A 25,773-nucleotide genomic window follows, 5' to 3' on the forward strand; every position below is an offset into this window, starting at 1 on the left:
CATTATCATAAATAAAAAACACTCTAAATCACAAAAATGATCAGCAAGGCAAGATCTATTAATAAGTCAAAGAAACGAAACAGACTAAAGACCAGTAATACAAGATCAACAAAACAGAGATGTTTGTCAATCATGGTTTATTCTCGTCTACAATGTTGGAAAGTGTGCTTTGATTGATATTCACATAGACCAAGGTGAGCGACACAGGCTCTTTAGAGCCTTTCGTTTAAATTCACTTCTGAATACTATCTTATTATCATAAACAAGCTTCTGTCAAGGTTTGGTAAAAATCCAGGACAGTTTAAGAAAGTTATTAAAAATTCTAAAACTCTAACCACAGAGTGACGCCGCCGACGACGAACGATATGATCGCTATGTCTCGCTTTTGCGACCAAAAGTCGCAGGCTCGATAAAAATTTAAACTCTAACAACATGCACACTTTCAATGTATTTATAAACAGCCAGAAAAGTGAAAACTTCATAGCATGCAAACTGTATGAGGAGTTATGCGGAAACACTATGACCCCTAATGTAAGAATATTAAAACAAAATAAGAAATGACAACGTTCAACTATTTCCCAAAAGAGCAAATATTAATAAAAATCTAAACTCTGACCACATGTACACTTTCAATATATTTGCAAACAGCAAACTGAAAACTTCCCAGCCTTCAAACTGTAGGAGGAGTTATCTGGAATAACTATATATGCATCCATAATTAACGAAACGGACAGACGGAAGGACGAACAGACAGGGGTAAACAATATGCCCCCAATAAAAAAAGACAAACAAAAAACATATAGAGTTCAATACTAATAGGAAGAAGGGAAATGGGAAATGGGGAATATGTCAAAGAGACAACAACCCGACCAAAAAACGGGAAACAGTCAAGGTCACCGATGGGTCTTCAATACAGCGAGAAAATCCCGCATCCGGAGGTGTGCTATAGCTGGCCCCTAGACAAAAATGTGTACTAGTTCAGTGAAAATGAACGTCATACTAAACTTCGAAATATAGAAAAGAATATACAAAATGTTGAATTTGTCGTAAAATGAGTCACCATTCAGTATACTTCCCCTTTTATATCACAGGTGCTACGGGAATGGTCACCCGTGTCTGCCCTCTCAGTTTAGAGGGTTATAGCTCATATTATAATGTTGTTGTGAACTAAAACGGACAGGACCTAGAACACAGTAAAAAAGTAAAACAAACCGTTAAGAAAAGTAAAATAAGATTGACTTGTTATTGTGTCAAAAAAGGGGGGTCTGAGCCCTAAGCGCTCTTGTCGGTCTTATTTTTTTTTATCAAACGATTAAGTATATTTTATTACGATGGCAGAACTTTTTTCACTTTTCGGTATACATCTAAATATGGCACTCGAATACTCAGTTTTCAACACTGAAACGGTCAATCTGATCTTAATGCGGCTGAAAAACATAAGAAAGGGGGCATGACAATGGTTTATATTTCCTAGTTCGTTCGCTATGTCAGTTTATGTAGTAAAGTTTTAGGTTTCAATCAACAAGCATGATAAAAACCAAACGGGAGACTAGCGCCTACAAAAAAAATACATTTAGAAAAAAACCGAGATTTAAAATAGCCTTAGGTCCGGTAGATGGCTTTAAAAGGGTCTGTTCCTTAATTACAAGTGTCCTGTCAAGCTCTAAATTGGTTTAAATCGAGTTGGGATGGGCCTTTTTAAGTTTAGGACAAACAAAATTCATTATAAGCATATAAAGACATTTCGGTATGATATAACACAACTAAAATTATTATCGATGTTGTGGATAAAAGCAGCTGCATATATATAGTTCACCTTATGACTATATATTTATACGATACTCATTACCATTACCCCTTATAGTCGGATTTGAAATGTCCCGACATGGCACATCAAATCTATAGGTCACCGTATGGCCTTCAACAATGAGCAAAGCACATACCGTTTAGACAGCTATAACAGGCCGCGCCCGGCCGACATTACAAATGTAGAATGATTCAAAAGATAAAACTCACGGCCTAATTATTCTTTAATGGACAAAAAATGAACGAAAACCAAATGTGTAACACAGCAAGAAACGAAAACAACTGAATTACAGACTCCAAACTTGGGACTAAATTATATCAATCAGTACACATCCAACATCTAATGGATTTAATGTAAAGACGTTAAAAAGAAGTCCACCCTCGGATGGTGACCCATTTGTGACCTTGTCGCTTGGGCTGTATTTTGTTTTCTCCTTTTTGGTCGTGCTGTTGTCTCTTTGGCACATTCACAGTTTCCTTTCTCAATTTCATACTGAAGGTTGAGGCATTGTCAATTTGCCAGTCACAAATGAACAAAAAGTAAACAGTTGTATAGAGCCAGAGACATATATAATACATTAATGTTTTTGTTAGATCCAATTTCCCTATATTTCAATTTCAATTTTGTTTCTTTCAGATTATCAAATCTAACTATTAAAATGGTTTTAAATGTTTCCCTGCACACATACGATATACCACACGCGCTTTGTGCATTGAACCCCTTTTATCCTTTCCTCTTTATTTGTCACGTTGTATGAAAGACTTTGTATTAAATGATCCAAGCATACCGACTGTGCTGGACTATTATAAGCTGATGTATGGCAATGGCGGATCCATAAATTGTATAAAAGGAGGCTCCACCAGTCTTGCAGCAGTGATCCCCTATATAATCTGACATTTTTTTCGACAAACAAGCAGGGGGGGGGGGGGGGGGGGGGGCGGTCCACAGGCCCCCCTCGATCTGCTATAACACATTACCATAGACATAGACACATATTGTAGTAATGTTATGTTAATCAATATGTTTTCTGTATACCTTTGTTCAATTTAGGTGATAATCATATCAGAATAAAATGTTATAAGAGTTGACCCGGCGTTTTTACAAAGTTGGCATTTTAATGAGAGATAAAAATGCAGCTATAATAAACGTTCATTCAGCTGAAAAAAGATGTTCGTTAATTTTTTTAAAGGTAGACATATCAATGGTTTTATCCTTGTTAAATTTGATAGTATTTTCCTGGTTAAAAATTAAAACAAGTTGTGCTGGCCTCGGGCACCGGCTTCTGACACAAGTTGTCTACCTTTGTGACGTTCTTTTATCTGACGCGTGTACAAATTCACAGTCGAACCGGTCAGCGAAAGTGCCACATCACAAACATAAGCGAAAATGTCAAGCAAGACAGCAAAGAATAAACAGTTGACTAAGGAAGAAGAACTACTGCTTCAAGATTTCAGCAGAAATGTATCAACCAAATCTTCAGCTCTGTTTTACGGGAATGCTTTGATCGTGTCAGCCATCCCAATATGTAAGTCCAACAAATATTCTCATCTGACATATTTAAAAAAAAAATAGATCAAAGATCATACATAACTAAACAGATGTTATGTCTACCAATAGAAAAATCCCTTCTATTAAAAGTATAACACGAAAATTCGCTAATCTAGATCGACTGACTGAGGTGCATAATGTCAAAATACATTTTGACCCTCCCCCTTTTTTCAATGATAATTTAATATCCTGGGAAAACTTTTCTGAAACTGATAGAGTACATCTTGTTTATGTCATTATGAAAAAAATACCCCATAAGTCAAAAGGAAATTAAAAAAGTATTGGCAAACATATTGAACCACAAATCACAAGTTCATTTTTTTGTCAATCACCATTCACAGAAAATAAATTTCCATGATCACGGATCACGAAAATATTAAAAAAAAATCTCTGTAGAAAACGGACCATGAAGAACGAAAATAACCTATCAGGCCCCTCCTTAATATGATTGTAATAGTTATTTAATTTGAAATGATCCTCTTTTTGCTACTCAGTTTCTGTGGCTGTCTTTTGGTTACCATATGTTTTTTTTCTTTTCATTTTTAAATCGGTATTTTTAGTTTTATGCTTATTAGTTGTTTCAGTGTTAATTAATATAACTAAAAGAAATAAAAACAAAGGCAAGTTATCAGTCTTTACTCTTGAGTGGCAGCCCAGACAGCCCAGGCTAGTAAGATTGCTCTCGGGCCTGTAAAAATCTTATCTACAGGCCAACAGAATCTAACTAAAAATTTTCAAAAATTGAGCTCCGGGCCTGTAGTTTTTAAAGTTCATCGTGAAGACTGAGTTATGTACATGTAGAACAATTTCATTGCATTTATTGTGTCATGTTTAAAAGCTCTTGCATGTAATATGTTGTATTCAAGGTATGTTTTGGAGAAAACACAAATAAAATTTATACCATTGTGGGATTTTGTTTTGCTTATTTATTGTTTTTAAATTGTTTGTTTATAGTTTGTTTGTTTATATTTTGTATTCAAATTATTCAATTCTGGGATTTTGTTTTAGTTATTGAGATTTTATTCTTTACATTCAGGGTTGTTTTGGAGAATTCACCAGATGGATTTATACCAGTCTGGGATTTTGTTTGCCATTGGAACCATCATTAGTACATACTTGGTAGCTCTTGCTTACAAAAATGTCAAGTTCGTTCTTAAACACAAGTAAGTACTATTAGACCCATAAATTAGTCATTGATTTATCTTTTCCCCTTTCCATGGAAAAATATACAGGTAATTGAGTAAAATTGGTGTCCTAGACTTAAATTCAAAATCTGCAGTCTAAAGAAAAAGTTGTATTTATATATTATGTAAAAAAAGTTTCATAAAATTTCAGGAAAAACGGATCATTAATTTTTACTTGCACGTCAGAAAATAGAAATCAAAATAGACCATTAGAATGTAAGTTCTGTAACCCACCTGATTTTATAAAATGATATGTTTGATGGAAAAAAGACAACAAAGTTTATAACTTCAATTTTTAAATGAAATTTTTATTTGTTAACTTTTTGGATAAAAACAATGATAGGATAGGAACAAACATTGAATTGGGTACATGCTCAATAATATAGCATACAAAATCTTATCAATCATTCACTTATAATATGAATCATTGTAACCTTTCAGGATTGCACTAAAGAGGGAAGATGCTGTTTCCAGAGAGATGACAAAAAAGTTTGCTGATGACAAGAAAATGACCAAAAAGGAAAAAGATGAGAGGTTTGTAATAATTTCATGTACAAGTATAGGATACACCTTATCTCTATTTGTCTGCCATTACTGGATATCACACAGGTTCCTGTTAAACTTTGACGTCACAATACAAAATATCTGACGCCACAATGGAAAAGTGATTGTTGTATGCGTCAAAAGTTCAAGCGTCCGGGTCAGTCGGGAATAGCAATAAGGTGTATTGTTGATGCTTCACTTATCTAGATTTTTATCTTAATTTAAATCATTTAACTTAGGAAGAGTCTTCTAAATCATAAAAAAATATATTGTGTACAGTAAATATGTGAAGGAAATTCTGAAATTGCTATTTGCTTTTCTAGATGGTTACTATTACCCCATTTTACTAAGTACCATGTATAAAAAAAATATGATAAGGTAGGATTGCCAATGAGACAAATTTCGACTAGAGACCTAACTAAAAGTTTCATCACTAACTTTAAGGCTTCAAAAATGTGCAAAACACATACATCATAGCAAGCTATTTACAAGGTCCAGACATAACAAATGTAAAACAATTCAAACAAGAACACTGACTTGGGACAGGCACATACAGCATGTTGCTTGGTTAAACATGTTCCATGTAGGATTAATGTATGCTTAAATATGTTTATTTGAACGGCTAATTCTTATTGCATGTTTTATACTTTCAGGATTCTATGGAAAAAGAATGAGGTTGCTGACTATGAAGCCACAACATTTTCCATCTTTTACAACAACGCCCTCTATCTGGCACTATTGATTGTCTGCTCCTTCTACCTCCTCAGGAGTGTTGGACCTACATTGTATCCTTTATATGATTATATCTACTTGTGACTGCCAGTCTTCATGCTGAATGGCAGCCCAGGCTTGTAAAATTGCTCTCGGGCCTGAAAAATTCATATCTACGGGCCAACAGAATCTAACTAAAAAAAATCAAAATTGAGCTCCGGTCCTGTAGATTTAGCAGTTCATCGTGAAAACTGGACTGCCCATGGTTTATGGAATATTTGACCACGGGTAAGGGTTATCTTTGTGAAAATTTTAACCCAAAGTTAGCAAGGGGATGGCTCTGAAATTATATGAAATTAAATTTAAAAAAAAAAAATATCATAATTTTCTAATTAAATGATACATTTTATAATGTTTAGGGAATATCAAGCTTCTCAATGATCAAGATTAATGTCAAACTGCTATACAACCATCATAACCAATGAAACTCTTCGAAAAAATGTGTGGTTCAAGAATTTTGAAACTTCTGTATTTTTGACAAAGGGTCAAAGTAAATATTTTGTCAAAATTTTATTAAAATTTGAACAGCCAAATTGATTTTAATGGGTGTTGAAAACATACATGTTACCAAGGATAGGCACTTGAAAAATAAAGATACTAATTTTAAAGACATATAATTCTTTTAACAGAAAGTGAAAAAAATATATAATTCTTTTAACAGAAAGTGAAAAAAAATATTTTAAGGCAAGAATATTTTAGTATGATTTGCAATCAATTTTATTGTCACCACTATTTGGCAATTTTTGAAGCCATGACAAAACAAAGCAAGAAAACGAAATAAAAATTTGATGAATGAAAAACTTGGACTCATCTTAGAATCTTTAAACGCAAGGTTGGAATAGTCTAGTAATTTACAAACATGAAATGTATATTTCCTTAACTTGTAACAGTAACTATTTAGCTTCAGTTGGTCTAGCAGCAGGACTTTTAGCTTTGTTTTCCACCAGCACTAAATGAATGGTGGCCCCCATGATGGATGACATTAACATTAACACACCTGACGACTCAGTGGTTACCACGACAACACAGCTCGTCAGCAGAAAGATCCAGACATCCATCTTAAGGGAACAATTTTACTTAAAGCATATTTTATTTTGCATAGAAAAATATTGTGTAGATTTTTTTGATTATTTAAAAATTGACAAAAAGGCATTTTTAAGAAGAAAGAGAAAGAAATTATTGTATTTTGGTTTAGTTTAATCAATTTGTTTTTTATTAAATATCTACCAAACAATGTTGTTGTTTACATTCATGTCTGACATGCAAAATTCATTGGTTTCTCTGATAACATCCTATATATACTCGTATGATTAATGGATGTTAAAGTTGAAACTTGCTAGGCTGTTTTCAGAGGGCGCAGCACGCCCTTTCCCGAGTGACGCCCTGTGTCCTTTTTACAGTTTCGAGGGCGCACTGCCTTTTTTGAAGATCGATAATTTGGATGATCCGCTAATTACTTAATTTTATCTGGCGAAAAGTTTATGACTTTGTTAACGACCCCAAGCTTATCAACGGTTACAGCTGGTGTCATTATCTGTTGTTTTAGGTAATACGTATATTGGATGGGTTATTAATGATCATCAACATTAATTCATTCAAATGAATCAGTCAGTCTGCAATTATCTTTGAAAAAAATGTCCATACAACAACTTGGGCACAATTTGCAATGTTTACCGAAGTTTCATTGAGAAAACGTAATGACAGAAAGTTGAAAACTACAAACAACTTGTGGAAATCGTTTTACTTGTTCTCCGTGAAATAAATAGCAAATCCAGACGTATTTGTCATTGACTGCCCTAATTTTTGATAGGAAAATAACAAAAATGGTTGCCATATTTTTTATCATATTTACATCTTCTAAGTACTGTTTATAATCCTCCAAAGAAGGAGCACACCAGAATAAAGAAAGATAACTCAATCTGATTTTTGAGTAACCCACTAACATATTCTAAAATATGTCTACATACTTCTTGCTTAAGAAATATATATGTTTAGGTATTTTGAGTTATGGGAAAAGTTAAAAGGGTCTTAGTAGCAGTGTTGGTAGGGTGCCTTGGTCATCTTTTTCTGTTTTCTTTATTTTTAATACAAATTTTCACTGTTGCTATATCTTAACATTGTGCATTTACTGTGCACAGCTGTTTTGTGCTGTATTGCCATTAAGCACAGCAGAGGTAGAAAGGTTGAACTGGTAAAGTGTGTCAGAACATAGAAACAGAATGAAGCAGGACATCTTTTAAAACATGCTGCATATAAAGCTTAACTGTGCCAAGCAATGATTTAAAAACTTGTGTGACAAGCTGCTTGACAAATTTTTCAACCTAAAAAGTAGAAAGATAGAGTTCTATATGGGCTAATTGTGTAGTTCTTGTATAACCAGTGAATTTCAATGAATAAACACAATTTTTGATTAATATTTATATTATCATATCACAAGTTAAATGCCCTTTTTCAGGATTGGCAATTGAAATCCTAGCTGGAACACTGACAAACATGAGGCTTAAATTGGTATTTAGCATCTCAACAATGCACACACAATTAAGTTGAATGAGCAAAGCCTCAAGCCAGAAAAGGAGGTTCTATTTGATAAGGGCAGAATTTTTATATTCCCTCCTTCCATCTTTGAACCATCAAAAGAGTTTTGCTCCTCCTGAGCATTGGTTAAATGTTAGATGGAAGATCCAGGTGTCTCAAGAATGCTCTTGATACTCAGTAAAAGTAATGAATACATAAACAAATGTGCAAACATTTCCCAAGTAGGGTGCATGCTATTCAGTGGGTGTTACTGTTGTTGGCCTAATATTTTTGTTTTGTCTCAATGTTGGTTTGTTCATTTAATATTTTGCACATTTGTAGTCTGGAATTTAAAGCTGACTGCACAGTATAGATTTACTGTAGTCAACTATACTGTGAACTAATGTGGATAGTTGTTTTATTGGCAATAGTACCATATCTCTTTATTTTACCGTCTTTTGGTATGTGCACCCCCTTTGTGGTCCAAGAAACGTGAGAAAAAAAAGTTAATTGGTCATATAATACTCCTAGACATTTATATAAAATGGGTAATTGGCCAATACATGAAAGACTTTAAATATGCAATGCAAGGAGACAGCAACCCAATGACAAAAATCACAAAAATACTGAACAAGGAAAATTCAAATCAGAAAGTCCATAATCAAATGGCAAAATCAAAAGCCTTATTGTCATATTCCTGACTTGGTACAGGCAGTTTCTTATGTAGAAAATAGTTTATTGAACCTGTTTTTATGGCTAGCTTAACATCTCACTTATATGACCGTCGTATCAAATGCCATGATATTGACAACAATGTGTGAACAAAACAAACAGACAGTCACATAATAGGTAATTATGTCAAAAATAGGGGTTCAGCAGTCAACATTATGTTATAATCCTTAATATCATAAAACAACAAATATGTAACAAAGAAGCACAAAAAGGCATATAGACAAAGCACATAAGCAAAAATGAAAGGCAAGAATATAAAATTTTACAAAATAGTTATTACATCTAAGTTCAACATATAAAAAGCAGTTGAAAGATCATGCTGTGAATATGAATGACTAAAAGTGTGGTAATTGTTATCTTTTAAATATGTATTCTTTTCCAATTATACAATCATACAATAGCTTGATATGATACTAAGAAAAGGAAATTGTCTGATTGAATCCTTCAGTTTACATACATTGGATGACACTTAAAAAAGTAAAATAGCAAAAATACAGAAATCCAAGGAAACTTAAAACAGAAAGTCCAATATCAAAAGCTCAAACACATCAAAAGAATGGATGACAACATCATATTCCTGACTTGGTAGAGACATTGCCTTATTTAGAAAATGGTGAATTAAACCTGGTTTTATAGCTAGGTAAACCTCTCAAATTATATGATAGTAAACCTCTTACTTGTATGACAGTCACATAGATCTCCATTATATTGACAATGTTTGTGTTAATGTCTTTTGATTGAGTTGAGGCATTTCAATTGATGTTTTATAGTGTGTCTTTCTATGTTGACCTGTGATGTTACACTACTGTTTCAGGTAAGGATGATCGAAGGTTGGTACTTATTTGTTTGCACCTGTCCTAACCCAGGTGGTTGTTTGTGTAATGTGGTTCCTAAGTGTTTCTTCTTTTTTTATATTGATTAGATCATGTTTTCCTGTTTGAATGGTTTTACACAAGTCATTTTTTGGGTCTCTTTATAGCTTACTGTTCGGTGTGAGCAAATGCTCTGTGTTGAAGACCTATAATGGTTTACTTATACAAATTATGACTTGGATGGAGAGTTGTCTCATTGGCACTCATAACACATCTTTTTATATCTACCAACTATAACACACGAGAGTGCACACACTGAAATGTCTCACCTTCTTTACTAATCATTGATATTATGTTGATAGTCCTAAGTATAAAGCTTTATTACAACTGTCACATAAACTAAACATTAACCAAGATAGCTAAACAAAGACCAATGAACCATAAAAATAAGGTCAAGGTCAGATGAACCATGCCAGGCAGACATGTACTGTGAGCTAACAAAGCTTCCATACAACAAATATAGTTGACCTATTACTTATAGTTTAAGAAAAATAGACCAAAACACAAAAACTTAACACTGCAATGAACCGTGCAATTGAGGTCATGGTCAAATAAAACCTGCGGGACTGACATATAGATCATAATATATTTCCATACACCAAATATAGTTTACCTTTGGCATATAATATTAGATAAAAAGACCAAAACTTAAAAACTTAAGTATGAGAAAAACAGACCAAAACACAAAAACTTAACTATAACCACTGAACCATGCAAATGAGGTCAAGGTCAGATGACACCTGCCAGTTGGACATGTACACCTTCCATACACCAAATATACTAGCCCTATTGCTTATAGTATCGGAGATATGGACTTGACCACCAAAACTTAACCTTGTTCACTGCTCCATGAAATGAGGTCGAGGTCAAGTGAAAACTGTCTGACGGGCATGAGGACCTTGCAAGGTACGCACATACCAAATATAGTTATCCTATTACTTATAATAAGAGAGAATTCAACATTACAAAAATTCTGAACTTTTTTTTCAAGTGGTCACTGAAGCATCCAGGTCTTTCACCTTCTAAAATATAAACCTTTTAAGAAGTTAGCTAATGCCGCTGCCGCCGGATCACTATCCCTATGTGGAGCTTTCTGCAACAAAAGTTGCAGGCTCGACAAAAATGAAGATGACAATATTAGTACCTAGAATGTTTATGCATTTCTAGGGAACTTCAAAGTGTATATTTATAATCATGGTTTTGGTATCTTCTAATGAACATAGAAATATGATGAGACATTCTTGACTTGACCTTAGTTGACAAACTTTCAGCTCAGACACTGGTGATGTTTTAAAAAGACTTAAGTAGCAGATGCAAGCTCTTGAAAACTGAATGAATTGATTGTTCATTTCTACTTGTCATCACAATGGTTGGAAGGGAGTAATTTTGGTTGTCAAAGGTTATTCTCTATTTTCTGCATTGATTGGTTGTTTGATAATGACAAATGTGTCATGTATATTTAGGATGACAAATTTGTCATGCATATTTAGGATGACAAATGTGTCATGCATATTTAGGATGGCAAATTTTTCATGCATATTTCAGATGGAAAATGTTTCATTCATTTTCAGGGAGAATCATCATCTTGTAATGATGAATACTGGAAAAAAGTTATGGAGCTTTAACATTTTGCCTTGTATTTGATGCTATCCTACATTCTGTTGACAGGCTCTTTGTTAAGATCAAGAGACTTCAGAATAAAATTAAGAAGATTTTTTTTTTATTTGTCCATTTTAACTGATAAAAGGATTATCTGATTGTTCTTGTTTAACACCTCTTGCAGAACTATATGCTATATCACGGAATTCAGTTTTTATTGGTGGATGAAGCAATGAATGTCCAGAGAAAACCACAACTTTTGATGGGAAGAAAAGCCTATAGATTCAATAAGATAGTAGTCCAATACATCTGCCATTTGTGAGATTCGAACTCCCAATCTAAGTGTTATATATAAATGAAAAAAAAAACCAAAGTAAATATAAATATTTTTATATAAATACTAATATTTACAATAAAATGACATTTTCAATAAAATAACTTTAAGACATAATATTTACTTCATGTTGTACAATATTCTCATAATTTATTCAATATATTTTTTTCATATAAGTATATTAACATTTCAATGTCAGTTTAAAGTTCATACAGTAAGGTGAAATGATATCAGAATTAGTCCATATCACAGTGAAAGCTTTGGTTACTTCTGGATTGTCTCCCCTGTCTTCAATCCTCCTCGTCCGAGACTTCTTCATTCTGAAATAATATTAAAAGTTCTATAATTCTAGCTCCAACTTTTACAGGCGGGTAAAAAAAAATATATGTAAAAACAGTTCCTTGGGTCAGAATTTTTTTTCGGAACTAAGTCGGTTAGATACTTATTTAAACTGTCAGATTGGTAAATAATATATGCCCTGATCAGATCTATGACCAAGGATTGCTATGACTCAGATTTTTTTTACTTAGTATGGTCAGATATTTTTTAGAAATATATCTGACATTGATTAATGCAAATAAAAATATGAAAAACAGTCATAAAAATTATATAAGATTTAAGAATTAAAAATATTTATAGTGGAAACAAAAGTTTTGGCATATTCGCAATGCCTGACAAGTGAAAATTTCAAAATACATGGAATGAATTACATGTAAATAGACGTGAAAACTGTTTGAAAAATAATAATACATAATATAAACAGTAAACAACAGATAAAATTCAAATTGAAAAAAGTCACTGTGCATGTATATATGTAGAATAAAAAAAATTAAGACCAAAATGTTAAGAAAATCTTTCTTTTTGAATACCATAAGCTTAAGGATTAAATCAAAATACATGTGTGTGTCAAGACAATAAAATTTTAATCATGTTATTTAGGCAAAAATCTACATTAAAAATGCTACTGATTTAATTGAAAGACAGAAATATAGAAAGTGTTAATTGTAACCACATATTCCATTCAAGGTTCAAATGTTATTTGATACTCTATAGTCTACCAGAACACCATTATTACAAATTCACCCAAGATCTAAATTATTGGTTAAAAATATAAGGAAATATTGTCAACCATTGTGATGTGTCTTGGTTAGTTAGCATACAAAATATGCTAAATTTAAAAACATGGGACCAATCAGAACTTTAAAAAATTCAAATAAGTTTTTGAGCACATTTCATAGGTCTCTTATTCGAAAAACTTAATTGATGCAAAATTTGTTAAAAAAACATATTGGATTTGTGAAATCATGCCTCTCTATACATGTACTTTACAACATTTATCATAGGTCAAGACAAAAATTACTACTGGTACTGTATAAAATAGAATTATCCTATTATACTGAATATTCTTTCCCATTCTATTTCAGGGTTCTCAAAATCTTTTTTTCCCTGATGGTCTTTAAAAAAAAAACTGCCTGTCCTCACTACTATTTCTATTACAAAAAACCAAAATTGTGTTGATCCTTGGGAAATTTCTATCCCTAATACCATATATATTGAATACCATATCCCTGTGTTTACATACCACATAGAATTGCTCAGTGTGATTCTGCAGGATTAACAATACATTTTACAACACTTGTTTGGTTTTTTGACATATATAATTATAAAATAACTAATCGAAGAATTCAAATAGAGAAAAATATTCAACGAGTGACCAAACAGCACATTAATTCACAAATGGGAGTAGCGCATGAGTTAATTATCAGTGTAAAATGTTCGGTCACGAGTTGAATATTTTTCAATATTTGAATTCTTTTATTCTTTTTTAATACATTGGCAAATGGATTTTTTTTTTAAAGAAATGAATGTAAAACATGTAAGGAACTATATCTCTTTTTTCTACGCATTTACAATTTGTTTTGATCCTCCCTTATCAACATCTTGACAATGCCTATTGTTGTATAACGTCAGAGTAAACACGTTTATTTCACATGTGAAATTATCAGATTTTATTTAACTTGGAAATCAATGTAATTCATTGCAACCAATGTAATAATAGTAAATATTTTATCTTTGTAATGACAATTTACATGATTTATCGATTGTTAGTGCTTTGAACTCAACTTTCAGCCTTCTTCAGGGTCCTTTCCAAGATATTTGAAAGAGGAGGGAGGGGGGGCGTAGAATATAATATTTCGGGGAGCGGATAAACGTTAAAAGTGCTTGTAAAAAAATAATATGTAAACAGTAAACAACAGATAAAATTCAAATTTGAAAAATCACTGTGTATATGCAGAATAAATAAATTTTAAGAACAAAATTAAAAACAACTTTCATCTGGCATATCATATTAGCATTTAATAACTATTTATTATTGGGAAAAAGTCAAAACAATTGCAAAAAATCCGTATTTTAGCTCTTTATTATTTAATAATGCTTTACAATTTGAATGCACTAACTGGAATTGCCATAAGTTCCTGTAATATTTTTCCATGTTGAGAGTTTCACTCATATTTCACATTACTACATAATAAATATTTCTTGGTGGGTCAATATTGTATAAAAGCAGCGTGGAAACATTTTCTTCAGTGAACAAAATTACTGGATCCTAATAATACAGAAACTTGAGGCAAACATATCCTGAAACAAAGTGGCTCCAACATCAAAATAGCCTTGAAGCAATGTGATGCCCTCCTCTGCCAATGAACACACTGTATAAATTCAATATATAACACAAATATATGTAGCATTAGTTTTCTGATTTGAACTGCAAATTTTGACCAAAATTGTTTGTTGTTGTTTTAGTATATCAGATCAGAAAACTATTGTTAACATTTTGAAAAAAATAACAAAAGGAGCAGAACTGTAGTGCCAAATCTTGATCATGTGTCTTAATTAATTTAAGTTTCATCTTTTAATCAAATCTATTACAAAACTTTGAACAGTCATTAAAGAAAATGGCTGGACGTTTTATTAGAATTTTAATAAGAACATTTTCTTTTTGTTTGAATTTTTCTGGATTGCTTGTACCATGAAAGTTTGAACTCAACAAAAACTGAACTTTTTGATGATTCGATTTATGGTTTGTCTCATTTTAGGAATAGGAGAACCCAATAGAGCATTCATCAGTCAACAATCAACAAAAACTGATATCAATAAAAAGTTATAATTTTCAAAATCAGCTGTGCTCCTTCTTGCATAAATTAAGTGATAGCTAAAGCATTTTAACTTGTGGTATACTTATATTCAAGTGAAGCCTCGGTTAATATATTTCTAAAAAGATATAAGTATGCCACAAGAATATTATGAAATATAAGCCTAAAGCCAAGACATATAAAGCTGATACATGTGACAAATATTGTTCCTACTCTTTTAATCCTCTTCCTGTTGTGTATCCTCTTTATTCTGTATAGAAAACATATCATTTATAAGAACTTATAAAAGTACACTCCCCTTCTGCCTCTACCCCCTCCCCAACCCTAAGAATAATATTGTTCCTACTCTTTTAATCTTCTTCCTATTGTGCATCCTCTTTATTCTGTAAACAGATATCATTTATAAGACCTAGTTGTTACCTCTCTTCCCTCTCCAACCCCTTAGAATGAATACAGTTTCCCCTCTTTTTATTGTCTTTCTGATACATGTCCTCTTTATTCTGTATATATATTCAGTTGAAAAACCTTTAATAATTACCTACGCTAATGCCTTCTCCCCCAACCCATAGAAAAATCATGATTTCAACTCTTCAATACCTCCCCAAAATGATTCTTATGATAAACATGATCCTTATTCTGATCTTGTTCTGTTCCAACACCTATAGTTCCTCCTAATGCATGTCTCATTGTCTGCTTCCCTTGAATAGTCATGACCTATATGCATACCAACTTTTAAAGGAAGAGCTCTGTCCATGTATGACTATAAATTTATATATGTAAGGGAATCATGGCAATTATTATCTAGGCATTGCTGAAAAATATTTGTTTTATTAATAAAGCTTTTATCAATTTAACTGAGTGAACTATTTATATGGGATGCAGCTATTCTTCTTAATATATACAACTACTTATATGTTATATGATGACTACATGCATTCATGCAAATTATTCTACCCTTTGTAAGTTTAGATTCCTGAACAAAATGTATTAGAATTCTGTACCTAATCTCCAATAACATGTGATTGTTTCTAGTTCTCAATAAATGTAAATAAAACATTTGGCAAGACACTTCATGAAATATTTCAAGCAAATGCTTTTGGTAGCAGAGCTTAAAATTGGTGAAAGAAGTTCCGTTAAAAATTGGACTATTTCATAACAAACCATAGTTATTTACTGAACCACCCCTGAAACAACTTGGGGAGTGAAACAACCTTGAGATACCCTGGATTCAGAATGCAAAACACAGATTTAAACATTTTGAGGAAGTCATTTAGATTAGATGAGTCCCTTCTTAGTATTCTGAATCTTTTTTGGATGGTCTGATGGTACCTAAGTACTATTTAGAAACATTTTTGAGATGACCCCTTACTTAACTTCTAATCAAAAACATTTTTGAGATGACCCTTTACCTCAGCATTAGCTTCCTCTTCTTTCCTCTGTTCAGCAATGGCCTCTGCCTCAGTTCGTTCCTCCTCCTGATACTCCTCTTTGTCTAACCTCTCTAGTTTACGTAGGGCAATCAATACCTCAATTCTATAGTCATCCTCTTCTGTACAAGGGTTCTCTGTAAATGTGATTTCAAGGGAGAATTACAAATTTGCCAGTATTTTAAAGGAAATCACTTATAAAATCAATCTTAAGGCTCAGGATCCCGGCCAAAATTTGTCATTTTCTGAATTTCCAGGCGGCTACCTTAAAAATTCTTCGTGAGGGGGTAAATTTTGGGGTGTCATCTGCAGGATACAGTACAGTTGACAGATATCAATTTGAAACATGTGTTGCTTGAGGAAGATTACAAATGATTGAATTGGATAAAAGATGAATTTTACTACCTTTATGGTTAGTGTGTGTGATTATTTAAGCCACTCCAAGCATCCATAGTCGTTTTTCATTTAAAGCAGAAGTCAAAATTTGTGCTGAACCTTTTATATTTATCCACCTCAATTCATTAAACTGTTTCAGTTATTTCCAAAAAGCCTTTTTTGTACTTCTGAACATTTTTTTTTGTTTTATCAGCACAGATGTTATGATGTCACTAAACAATTCAAAGTTGTAATCTTCAGTTAGATGTACATTTTTTGATGGTGTGCTTTTTAAAACATTTCCTACAACTGTTACAAAAATTATCATGTTGCCATATGTGCTTACAAAAAAAGTTCAAGGAAATATTCTACCGATTTGACAGAAGTTATGACCATGTTTTTATTAATCAATAACTATGTTCAATTTATTAATAAAAAAAATTTAAGCAGTCAATTTTATAAATGAAGCTTTAAAAATACATGTAAAATACACATGTGATCAAACATTTTTCTATTTATCTAAATACCTAAGCTTTGAGGAGATACAAAAACACTTGTTACTAAATAACTTTCAACTCCAAATCTTGGAAGAGAGTTATGTGTAAACAGTGAATTCAAGCCAAAGCAGTAGACTTAATGAAAAAAATGGAAGGTATGTATAAATTTGTTCATGTTTTGTACAAGGCTTAGAAACATTTCTATCCTGTTTGAGTACACATAAATTTATATTTCAAGAAAATTTATGGTTAGTCTTTATGTACTGCAACTCCTACAAAGGTTCCAAATGAAATAACTAGGCTAAAAACCACATTTTTTTTTAATTTGGAGTGAATAATGTGAAGATTCTACAAACCAGTACTTTAAATGATGCCATAAATAAAACTGAACCGAAACGCATTGTCAAGATCATAAACAAGGTGTTACATGGTAAGTGACTGTATATTACAAATGATTATATGGTCAATGCAGTTAGCATAGCTCTGCAGTTTACACTGAACTTACCAGACAACACCATAGCTCTGAGGAGGGGAAGACATTGCAGTTTAGGTACCTCTGTTTTAACCTCCATTACACTGTTCTCTCTGAAATACAAATACAAATGGTTATTATTGGTAATAAATTTGAAGGTGGCCTTAATTTGCTTAAATTAACCTTCTAAACTACATGGTCTAAGGTGGAGAGTTGTCTTATTGGCAATCACATTATATCTTCTTATTTTTTATATTATTTATAGGAAAAAGCATTAACTTGCAAATATTCATTCAAAATAAACTTATACAGCACTATTATCGCCCAAGTCGCCTGCTAGCTTAAGCCCTGGCTATATATGACATTCTTTTTTTTTTTATTTCTTCTGCAGTAATTTCCCGGGGGTCAGTTACTTCCTATATTTTTAGTGGTATGAGTGTGCCGCAAAACAGGGTCACTTTTTCATGCCCTGCTGGTTAGAACAGGGTCCCTTTTCCATGCCCTGCTGGTGAGAACAGTTTTTTTTTAAACAAAGTATTTGTCTAGAACACAAATTGTTTATTTAACTTTTAAGATACAGTCTAGAACTGCATCTATTTTATACGGTCTAGAAAAGCGTATACCTACCTTAGATTTATATATTGTAACATTTGTAGACCATCAGTGAAGCCATCAAGTGTTTTGACCTGATTCCCTCTCATATGTAATGTGGTCAGACTGGACATTCTGTCCAAGCCTTCTATCACTGTGATTACGTTTTGAGCCTGAAATGATAATCAATACCATATTATTTTGAATTTATTATCAATTATGATTTAAATTTTTAGTATTGGTTCGTTCTCCTAAAGCGTACATATATGGTATTCAGGGAATTTACTATGAAAAAGTTGTTACTATTTAGTCATTTTATGATGACTTGAAAATTGGTGTCCTTTCTTGAAACTGTTGAAATAACAATTCTAGATTTACTGTATTATTTACTTTGATTCTCTTTGGACTTAGTTGAATGCCATTTTTGGAAAACATTTGCACTCTATTTCAAATATTTGATTTTTTTTTTTAGATATGTAGTCATAAATTTTGCATAGAGTTGAATTAATTTTTTATAGTTATCTCCCTTAAACCATGCTATACAGTCATAGGACAAAAGTGAGTTCCCACTAAAAAAATGTCCTATCATTTCAACTAAAATCAATATTTTTCAAAAAAAATATTACCGAATAACTTTATCAGCGGTTTTAATAAAATAGATACCACAAGATGTCTTAAGTTTTATTGTTCATTTTGCTAAAAATTTAGAGAGGTTCGTTCTTATTATGTGATAGGTTAAACACAAATGCAAATTTTTATGCTTTTAATTCGGTTATAATACATAGCAACCTTTTCAAGAAATATTTTTCTTTGTGTTCATCTCGTCAGAAAATTAAAATGACCATGAATAATACCATGACCAAATTAACAATAAAACTTTTAACATTTCTACATCTGATGGTATTTATTCGATATGAATGAGTCATGTAGTTACTTGAAAATATTTTTTTTGAAAAAAAATGATTTTAGTTGAAATGATAGGACATTTTTTGAGTAGGAACTCACATTTGTCCAATAACTGTATATATATGTTTAATCATAAATATTTATCAATTAAACTGATTTTTTTGTGTCATTCTTTGGACAAGAGTTGCCCTCTGTTAGCAGGTATTTATTTTAATTGACGCCAAAAAAAAATTCAGTTGAATCTAAATTATTTTGAGTTATCTCCCATTAACCATGCTATATTTGTATGAGTTCTGCAATGTATTTATTGTTTTTCTATGACAATTTCAATGATATGTGTCTTCAATTCTCAATATTACAAACATCAATAGTATATTAGTCAAAAATGACAAAATGGCAATAATAAATGCACACAATAATTTCTGAATTTACAGTAAAAGAAAGTTAATAAGGATGACCCATGAAAGAATATCAAAAAGTAAATTGATTTCCCTATTACCTTGTTAGCAAGTAAATATAATTGTAATATTGAGAAAGGACTGTCAGTTATTATGTGTAAAATTATATAATGGATACTCTTCATCCATACTACTTTAAAAAGGGCAGTGTTATACTTATAGAGTATCCATAAACGTGTAATTTTTCAATAACAAAAAAAAAATTTGACACCTTAACATGTATTTTTCAGATCTATTTATTCACAACATAGGTGTAGTAAATTGCAGAATTTTTACTCATTTGCTATTATCAATAATGAATTTATGGAAATATTCAAATTAACTTACCAAAAAGAGATTTTTTAAGTTAGGCAGGCAGAAACCATCTGTTGTTGTTAACTTATTGCCTCGTAATTCTAGCGTATGAAGTCTGGCTAACTTTGCTGGTTCTAAAGTATCTACTTTTGATATTAAATTATCTGAAATGATAAATCAGTAATATTTTATATATCTTAGTATTATAAGTTACATAACACTAAATGCATAAACAAACCTACAGCATATATTCTTTTGTCAAATACAATGATATGTCTTGACCCCCTGCCAATCCCTTTTAAAAATTATAATATGTTAAAGCAAAAAATATTGATCAGTTTTTCTCTGTTTTCCTCATATCCAAAACATTTTCAGTGTTTGTTTATATGCTTGGCCAAATATAAAAAAAATATGAGTGTTTCCTATTTCCCTACCCTATACTTCAAGCTTACAAATAGCTTACCTCAAAGTTTTTTTGTTGTATTTCAATAAGCACTTTTAAAGGCCAGAATTTCTCTTCCATAGACTCAATGTAAAAAAAATCCCCTACCTACATGTACCTACCCTATTTTTTCAAAGATGTAATAGGAAACACACATATTATTTTATTTGGACTATTCTGTAAAATTGAACACAATTTTAAGTACAGAGTCAAGTTCCAGACTCTGAACAAATAAAATATGAAATCATAATCAAAATAAAAACTAACAATATACATACAAACTAAAGCTAGCACTACTATCATTATCTTTTAATATATCTAGAGTTATCTCCCATTGAACAACTTGAAATGATGGCAAAATTGGATTTTAAGAAAGAATTTTTTGAGAAAACAAAAAAGCAAATGTTAGCATAAGCTTTATTTTTGTCTTTACAATATCTGTTAAGACAATTGAATACAAACATAATTTCTAAAACGTCTAATGAATTATTCTTTGATAATTATCAAGGGAGATAAATCACTCTACTCTTTAAGTTTAGTGATCGTCTTTAAAAAGGGTTATCTGGGAATAGTAAGTTTTTTTGAACTAATAGATTAGCATTTACCCCAAAACTTTTTAAAATTGTATGATTGATGTTTAAAACTTACTATTTACACTCAGATGTTCCAACATGGGATGGCTGCAGCCTTCCAATGTTTTCATTTTATTGTCGTTAAAACTTGCCACTTGTAAAAAGGGCATTTCCTCAAGTTTTACTGTGGTTAACAAATTGTAATCTGCTTTCAATGTCAATAAATGTGTAAGGGCACTAAGACATGAGATGTCTTTGAGATTGTTCTTGCTAAGATCCAAATAACGAAGGTGAATGAACGATTTCAAAATATTTATGTCTGTCAGTTGTCTGAAAAATAAATAAATTTTTAATTAGAATTGGATTTTTAACCTACATGTATACATAGGAATGATATAATGTGAACATTTTTATAAATTTCCTGATACAAAACTTTGAATTTTTCGAAAAAACTAAGGATTTTCTTGTCCCAGGAATAGATTACCATAGCCATATTTGGCACAACTTTTTGGAATTTTGGATCCCCTATGCTCTTCAACTTTGTATTGTTTGGCTTTATAACTATTTTGATATGAGCGTCACTGATGAGTCTTATGTAGACAAAACGTGCGTCTGGCGTACTAAATAATAATCCTGGTACTTTTGATAACTATATTAAAACTTCATACAGTAACATCTAGGAATACTGTTGATTCTATATTTTTGTAGGTAAAATTGAGAATAAAAATGAGGAATATGTCAAAGAGACAACAAACCAACCAAAGAGCAGACAACAGCCAAAGGCCACAAATGGGTCTTCAATGAAGAGAGAAAATCCCGCGGTAGATATGATCATCAGCTGACTCCTAAATAAAATTGTGTCCTACTGGAGTACATATAAATGAACTAAATTTAAAAAATCATTCAAGACTAACCAATTTTTATTGATTTTCTATTTCATTGTTTTGAAAAAGTCTGCATTAAAGCAATGTAGTAAATAACCAACATAAATGCATCTGAAAAATGTTCAAATGTTACAACTCATCCCTGACATGCTTCCGAAAAAGTATGAATTTTTTTCTGTTGCATAGGTGTTTTTTTTTTAAAGTGAAAGGACAGATAAGGCAATTACAACATAGCCAACAAATCTAGTGTGACAGGGGTATACAAAGTTATATAAATTAATTTATTTACCTATCATGAACATCTAGTCGAACATAAGCATGAGCCAGTCCATCTCCAGTTTTACAAAGCAATGATAAACATTCTGCTATATGTTCCTCTGTTAATGCTAAATCTGGTACTTTCTGTAATTAAACGATACAATTAATATCAAATCATTCAAATGATTAAAAAATATGAAGTGTATTAATGCTCTTTCTCGAAGTAGTTTACTTTAAAAAGAATATAATTTTACAGTATTTCAGACTTCAAAACTGATATTGTGTACGTCATTGAAGTAACAAAAATATTTTCGTTATAATTTTTTAGCATCTTGATAGATAGCATTTGATTTCAGAAATCATGATAGAACATAGAAATTATAGAAATGTCCTTTACTATCAAACACCAAATTGTCATTTTCGGCTACCTCTACCATCAAATTGGTTAAAAAATATCATGATTCGTCAAAATATCCTTATTGTGATTCATCAGAGATGTCTGATAATTATCTATTTCCTCAAAATATGTAAATTTTTTATCCTCATAGAGAAAATATATGGTAGATCATATGTTTTCATACTACATGTACTATGCATATTTTTCCAAAGGAAATTGTGACATCACAGTGCATTTGTAGCATGGCTGCCAAGTCTCACACATTTAGCGCGAGACTCACGCATGTTCATGCTTTTTTTGGTAGCATTTTCCTTTAATCTATTATTTTTTCTCTTTGAACTTTTCAATTTTGGCCAAATCTCACGCATTTGCTTCATGAAATGTTGGCAGAACTGTTGTAGTACCAAAACACATAAGACAAGATACATGCACTAAAAACTGCAGTAAACATCATTTGTATACCACATTATAACCATGGATATCATTTCATAAAAATAAAATATGAAAAATCAAAAATTACAAAATGTAAACATTGACATTGTCATTGAAATTGAAAATAAAGATGATGTTGTCAGGCCATGCACCTTGTTTCCTTCAATGTACAACAAATATGTTTATCATTATCAAATAAATCTAAAACATCGGTCTTTAACATGCACCTATACTACGATATATATGATTATGATATAGTATTTTATCCCCTCCCCCTTTTTTCATTATCCACATAAACACCTCCTCTTCTTCTACTTCTTCTTCTTCCCCAAGTTTTTCTTCCTCTTCACCAAGAACTTCCTCATCTCCCTCTTCTCCTCCTGCTTCCTCTGCATTATCCTCCTCCTCTCCAAAAGTTTCCTCAGCTTCGTTATCTGACATTTTGCCGCACAAACCAAAAACACGTTGTAAATGTTTTGATTACAAAAAATGGCCGATTGTTGTCAAGGTGACGGTACAGTAAAAATGTTTAAACTTGAAAAATCCCGTTCAGTCGATTTAAATTTAGGAAGAGAGATTACAAATCAAGTCATTGTTCAATTCAAGTCAAAGTTACACGGAGTAAATTAGGCTGATTTTGAGAATTTCAGAAAACTGGACTTCACGAAAAATCTCGCGAACTGTGACAAATAGCGAGATTACTTTTTCAACTTTTACACATGATTTGGGACAGAGGTAACTAGCAAATTTTGTTCCCAAAAAAGTTGTTTCTGGCTTAAAATAACCTTGCTTTATGTGGTATGTAGCTAAGTTTTTAATTTATATAGATATTTTAAAATGTCACAGTCTATATTTTTGTTTTTCAAGTGTTTCTTGAAATTTAAAGTTGAAACATTTTTTTGTACTTTTCAACCCAAAACGGTTTTATCAAAAAATTTAATGTCAAGGTTTGACCAAGCCGGTTTATTATTTTTGATTAAGTGCCAATTTTTTAAATCATATCAAATTAAGCACACCTTGTCATTTTGTGATAAACAGCAAAAAGAAAAACTTGACATTTTTGAGAAATTAAATTGCAGACGAATTTTCGTGATCACTTTTCTCGTGCAAAAGTAAATGAGATAGATTTAAAAACCAATTTATATACAATTGATATAACCTTATTACATGTTTAATTACTCATGAAAACTTGTTAATTATTTATCATTATACATTAACACCTCTGTTTGCCCCTTCATAGTTTTGCATGATTTCTGGGACTAGTATAAAAGTCCCAGATGATTTCTTGATCACTTTTGAATGACATGATAACAGAGATATTATATGATTTCTTGAACTCTTCAGTGTGTAATTCAACTAATCTTCTTTACATTAGACTTAATATTTACTTATTTGTTTAAATTGGAAATAAGTTACCATTTTCAGTACCTCTCAATAAGGTTGTAGGCAGAATGTTTGGTTCAATAATTGTCTAAAATCAAACTATGTTTTAGAATTTTTGAACTAATTTGCTATTATATTTAGAAATTTTCTCTGTGCTGTAAAAATGTATCTCTCCCTCTTCTCCCTCCCATAGTCACCCCCCCCCCAGGTCAAGAAGATAAACAATAATTTCAAAAGGCTGTCCCAGGTAGACAAAGTAAAAAGAATATGGGAAAGTTTGTATCATCTCAATCAGGTCAGACTAACCTCACATCATTAGCCAGCGGCCGGTATCAGATGACCCCTCTTTTTTCAGGAATAAAAGAAAAAACACTATCTAGGCTGAGATTCAGATTGAAGTTGGACATTTAAAGTCATTACCCCAAAAATTATCCCCCCCCTTTAGTCTTCAGTCTTCACGTTTACATACACTTGAGTAGCAACTCTGAAAGAAGATGAAAAGTCCAACATGTGAAGTTTTTAATTTCTAATCAAAGAAATTGATAGCTGCATATTATTTCTAATGCAACATACGTACCAAAATGCGGAGGTCATTTGCAAAATTTGGCAGTAAAAACTTATGACCCTTTTCAAGAACTCCTGATAGACTTTGAGTAATAAAGGGGGAGGGAAAGCGTTCTATGTTGTATAAACTTAGTGAAATAAATTTTATGCTGCATTTATATATTAAAATAAGAAGATGGGGTTTGATTGCCAAAAAGACAACTCTTAACTCCAAACATATTCTATTTTTTCTTAAAATTAGTAATAAAATTGTGGTAAAATCTATTAATAATTGTAAAAAAATATTCTTTTGAGAAACATACATATATTTATCTTTACAGATTGGATTTATATAAAACTCCAAATGTTCTGTGTAATATTAGCTATTATAAGTTGTTCCCCAATTATAAAGTTGATTTCCCCCAAAAAGTATGAAAATTTATACCCATGGCAATGAATATGAATTGCTTTGTTTGCATCAGTATTAATAATTTTATTATGAGCTACACACAAAAATATACAAATATGAACTTATTATCTCAGTTTTCAAGCTATAATGTGTTCTTAAAAGTGGTAGATAAAAAAATATAATCATCTTTTGCCTTAAGAAGTAATCACATTTATACAAGATTACAACATATAATTTCAATCAGAGGCTCTTTCAAAGGATCCAAGAGGGTCGCCTATCCCCAAACCCCTTTATGATAGCTCCTTGATTAACCATAGATGTTTCTCTATCCACCCCATCAACTCAACACATTTAAAGAAAAAATACCCCTCCCT

At 31.6% G+C, this 25,773-nt stretch overlaps 3 protein-coding genes across 4 annotated transcripts in view; 2 read left to right on the forward strand and 1 right to left on the reverse strand.

Annotated features, from left to right (window-relative positions):
* The first annotated feature begins 3,116 nt into the window (after positions 1–3,116).
* Positions 3,117–7,087, forward strand: LOC143057591 (translocon-associated protein subunit gamma-like). The gene is made up of 5 exons (XM_076230911.1): positions 3,117–3,332; positions 4,392–4,518; positions 4,981–5,073; positions 5,736–5,867; positions 6,744–7,087. Exons 1-5 carry the CDS (start codon positions 3,194–3,196, stop codon positions 6,808–6,810), a joined length of 558 nt encoding a protein of 185 aa, XP_076087026.1. The 5' UTR covers positions 3,117–3,193; the 3' UTR covers positions 6,811–7,087.
* A 4,860-nt stretch (positions 7,088–11,947) lies between these two features.
* On the reverse strand, positions 11,948–23,505 carry LOC143056637 (leucine-rich repeat-containing protein 23-like). 2 transcript variants are annotated; one of them, XM_076229796.1, is made up of 9 exons: positions 23,365–23,505; positions 22,267–22,379; positions 21,170–21,423; positions 20,113–20,243; positions 18,458–18,594; positions 17,864–17,943; positions 16,469–16,623; positions 15,273–15,309; positions 11,948–12,224 (listed from the first exon to the last, which is right to left on the reverse strand). In XM_076229796.1, exons 1-8 carry the CDS (start codon positions 23,503–23,505, stop codon positions 15,277–15,279), a joined length of 1,044 nt encoding a protein of 347 aa, XP_076085911.1. In that variant the 3' UTR covers positions 11,948–12,224; positions 15,273–15,276. The 2 variants fall into 2 exon arrangements, with proteins under 2 accessions (XP_076085911.1, XP_076085912.1); XM_076229797.1 differs by lacking the exon at positions 15,273–15,309.
* Positions 23,506–23,738: 233 nt separating this feature from the next.
* The window catches only part of LOC143057417 (zinc finger protein castor homolog 1-like), a 37,736-nt gene continuing 35,701 nt past the window's right edge, over positions 23,739–25,773 (forward strand). Inside the window, exon 1 of the mRNA XM_076230721.1 lies at positions 23,739–23,862. The gene's annotated coding sequence lies outside the window, so the exon portion shown is untranslated. The remainder of the gene's footprint in view (positions 23,863–25,773) is intronic.

The sequence above is a fragment of the Mytilus galloprovincialis genome, chromosome 13 (assembly GCF_965363235.1).
Source record: "Mytilus galloprovincialis chromosome 13, xbMytGall1.hap1.1, whole genome shotgun sequence".
Classification (NCBI taxonomy): Eukaryota; Metazoa; Mollusca; class Bivalvia; order Mytilida; family Mytilidae; genus Mytilus; species Mytilus galloprovincialis.

Excerpts from the sequence above, each read along its gene's own strand:
- LOC143057591 (XM_076230911.1), top strand. The coding sequence starts at position 3,194 with ATGTCAAGCAAGACAGCAAAGAATAAACAGTTGACTAAGGAAGAAGAA. Across the intron at positions 5,074-5,735 it reads AAAAAGGAAAAAGATGAGAG|GATTCTATGGAAAAAGAATG; the intron begins GTTTGTAATAAT and ends TTATACTTTCAG. Across the intron at positions 5,868-6,743 it reads AGGAGTGTTGGACCTACATT|TAACTATTTAGCTTCAGTTG; the intron begins GTATCCTTTATA and ends AACTTGTAACAG.
- LOC143056637 (XM_076229796.1), bottom strand. The coding sequence starts at position 23,505 with ATGTCAGATAACGAAGCTGAGGAAACTTTTGGAGAGGAGGAGGATAAT. Across the intron at positions 21,424-22,266 it reads CGACTAGATGTTCATGATAG|ACAACTGACAGACATAAATA; the intron begins GTAAATAAATTA and ends TTTATTTTTCAG. Across the intron at positions 18,595-20,112 it reads ACTTAAAAAATCTCTTTTTG|GCTCAAAACGTAATCACAGT; the intron begins GTAAGTTAATTT and ends TTATCATTTCAG.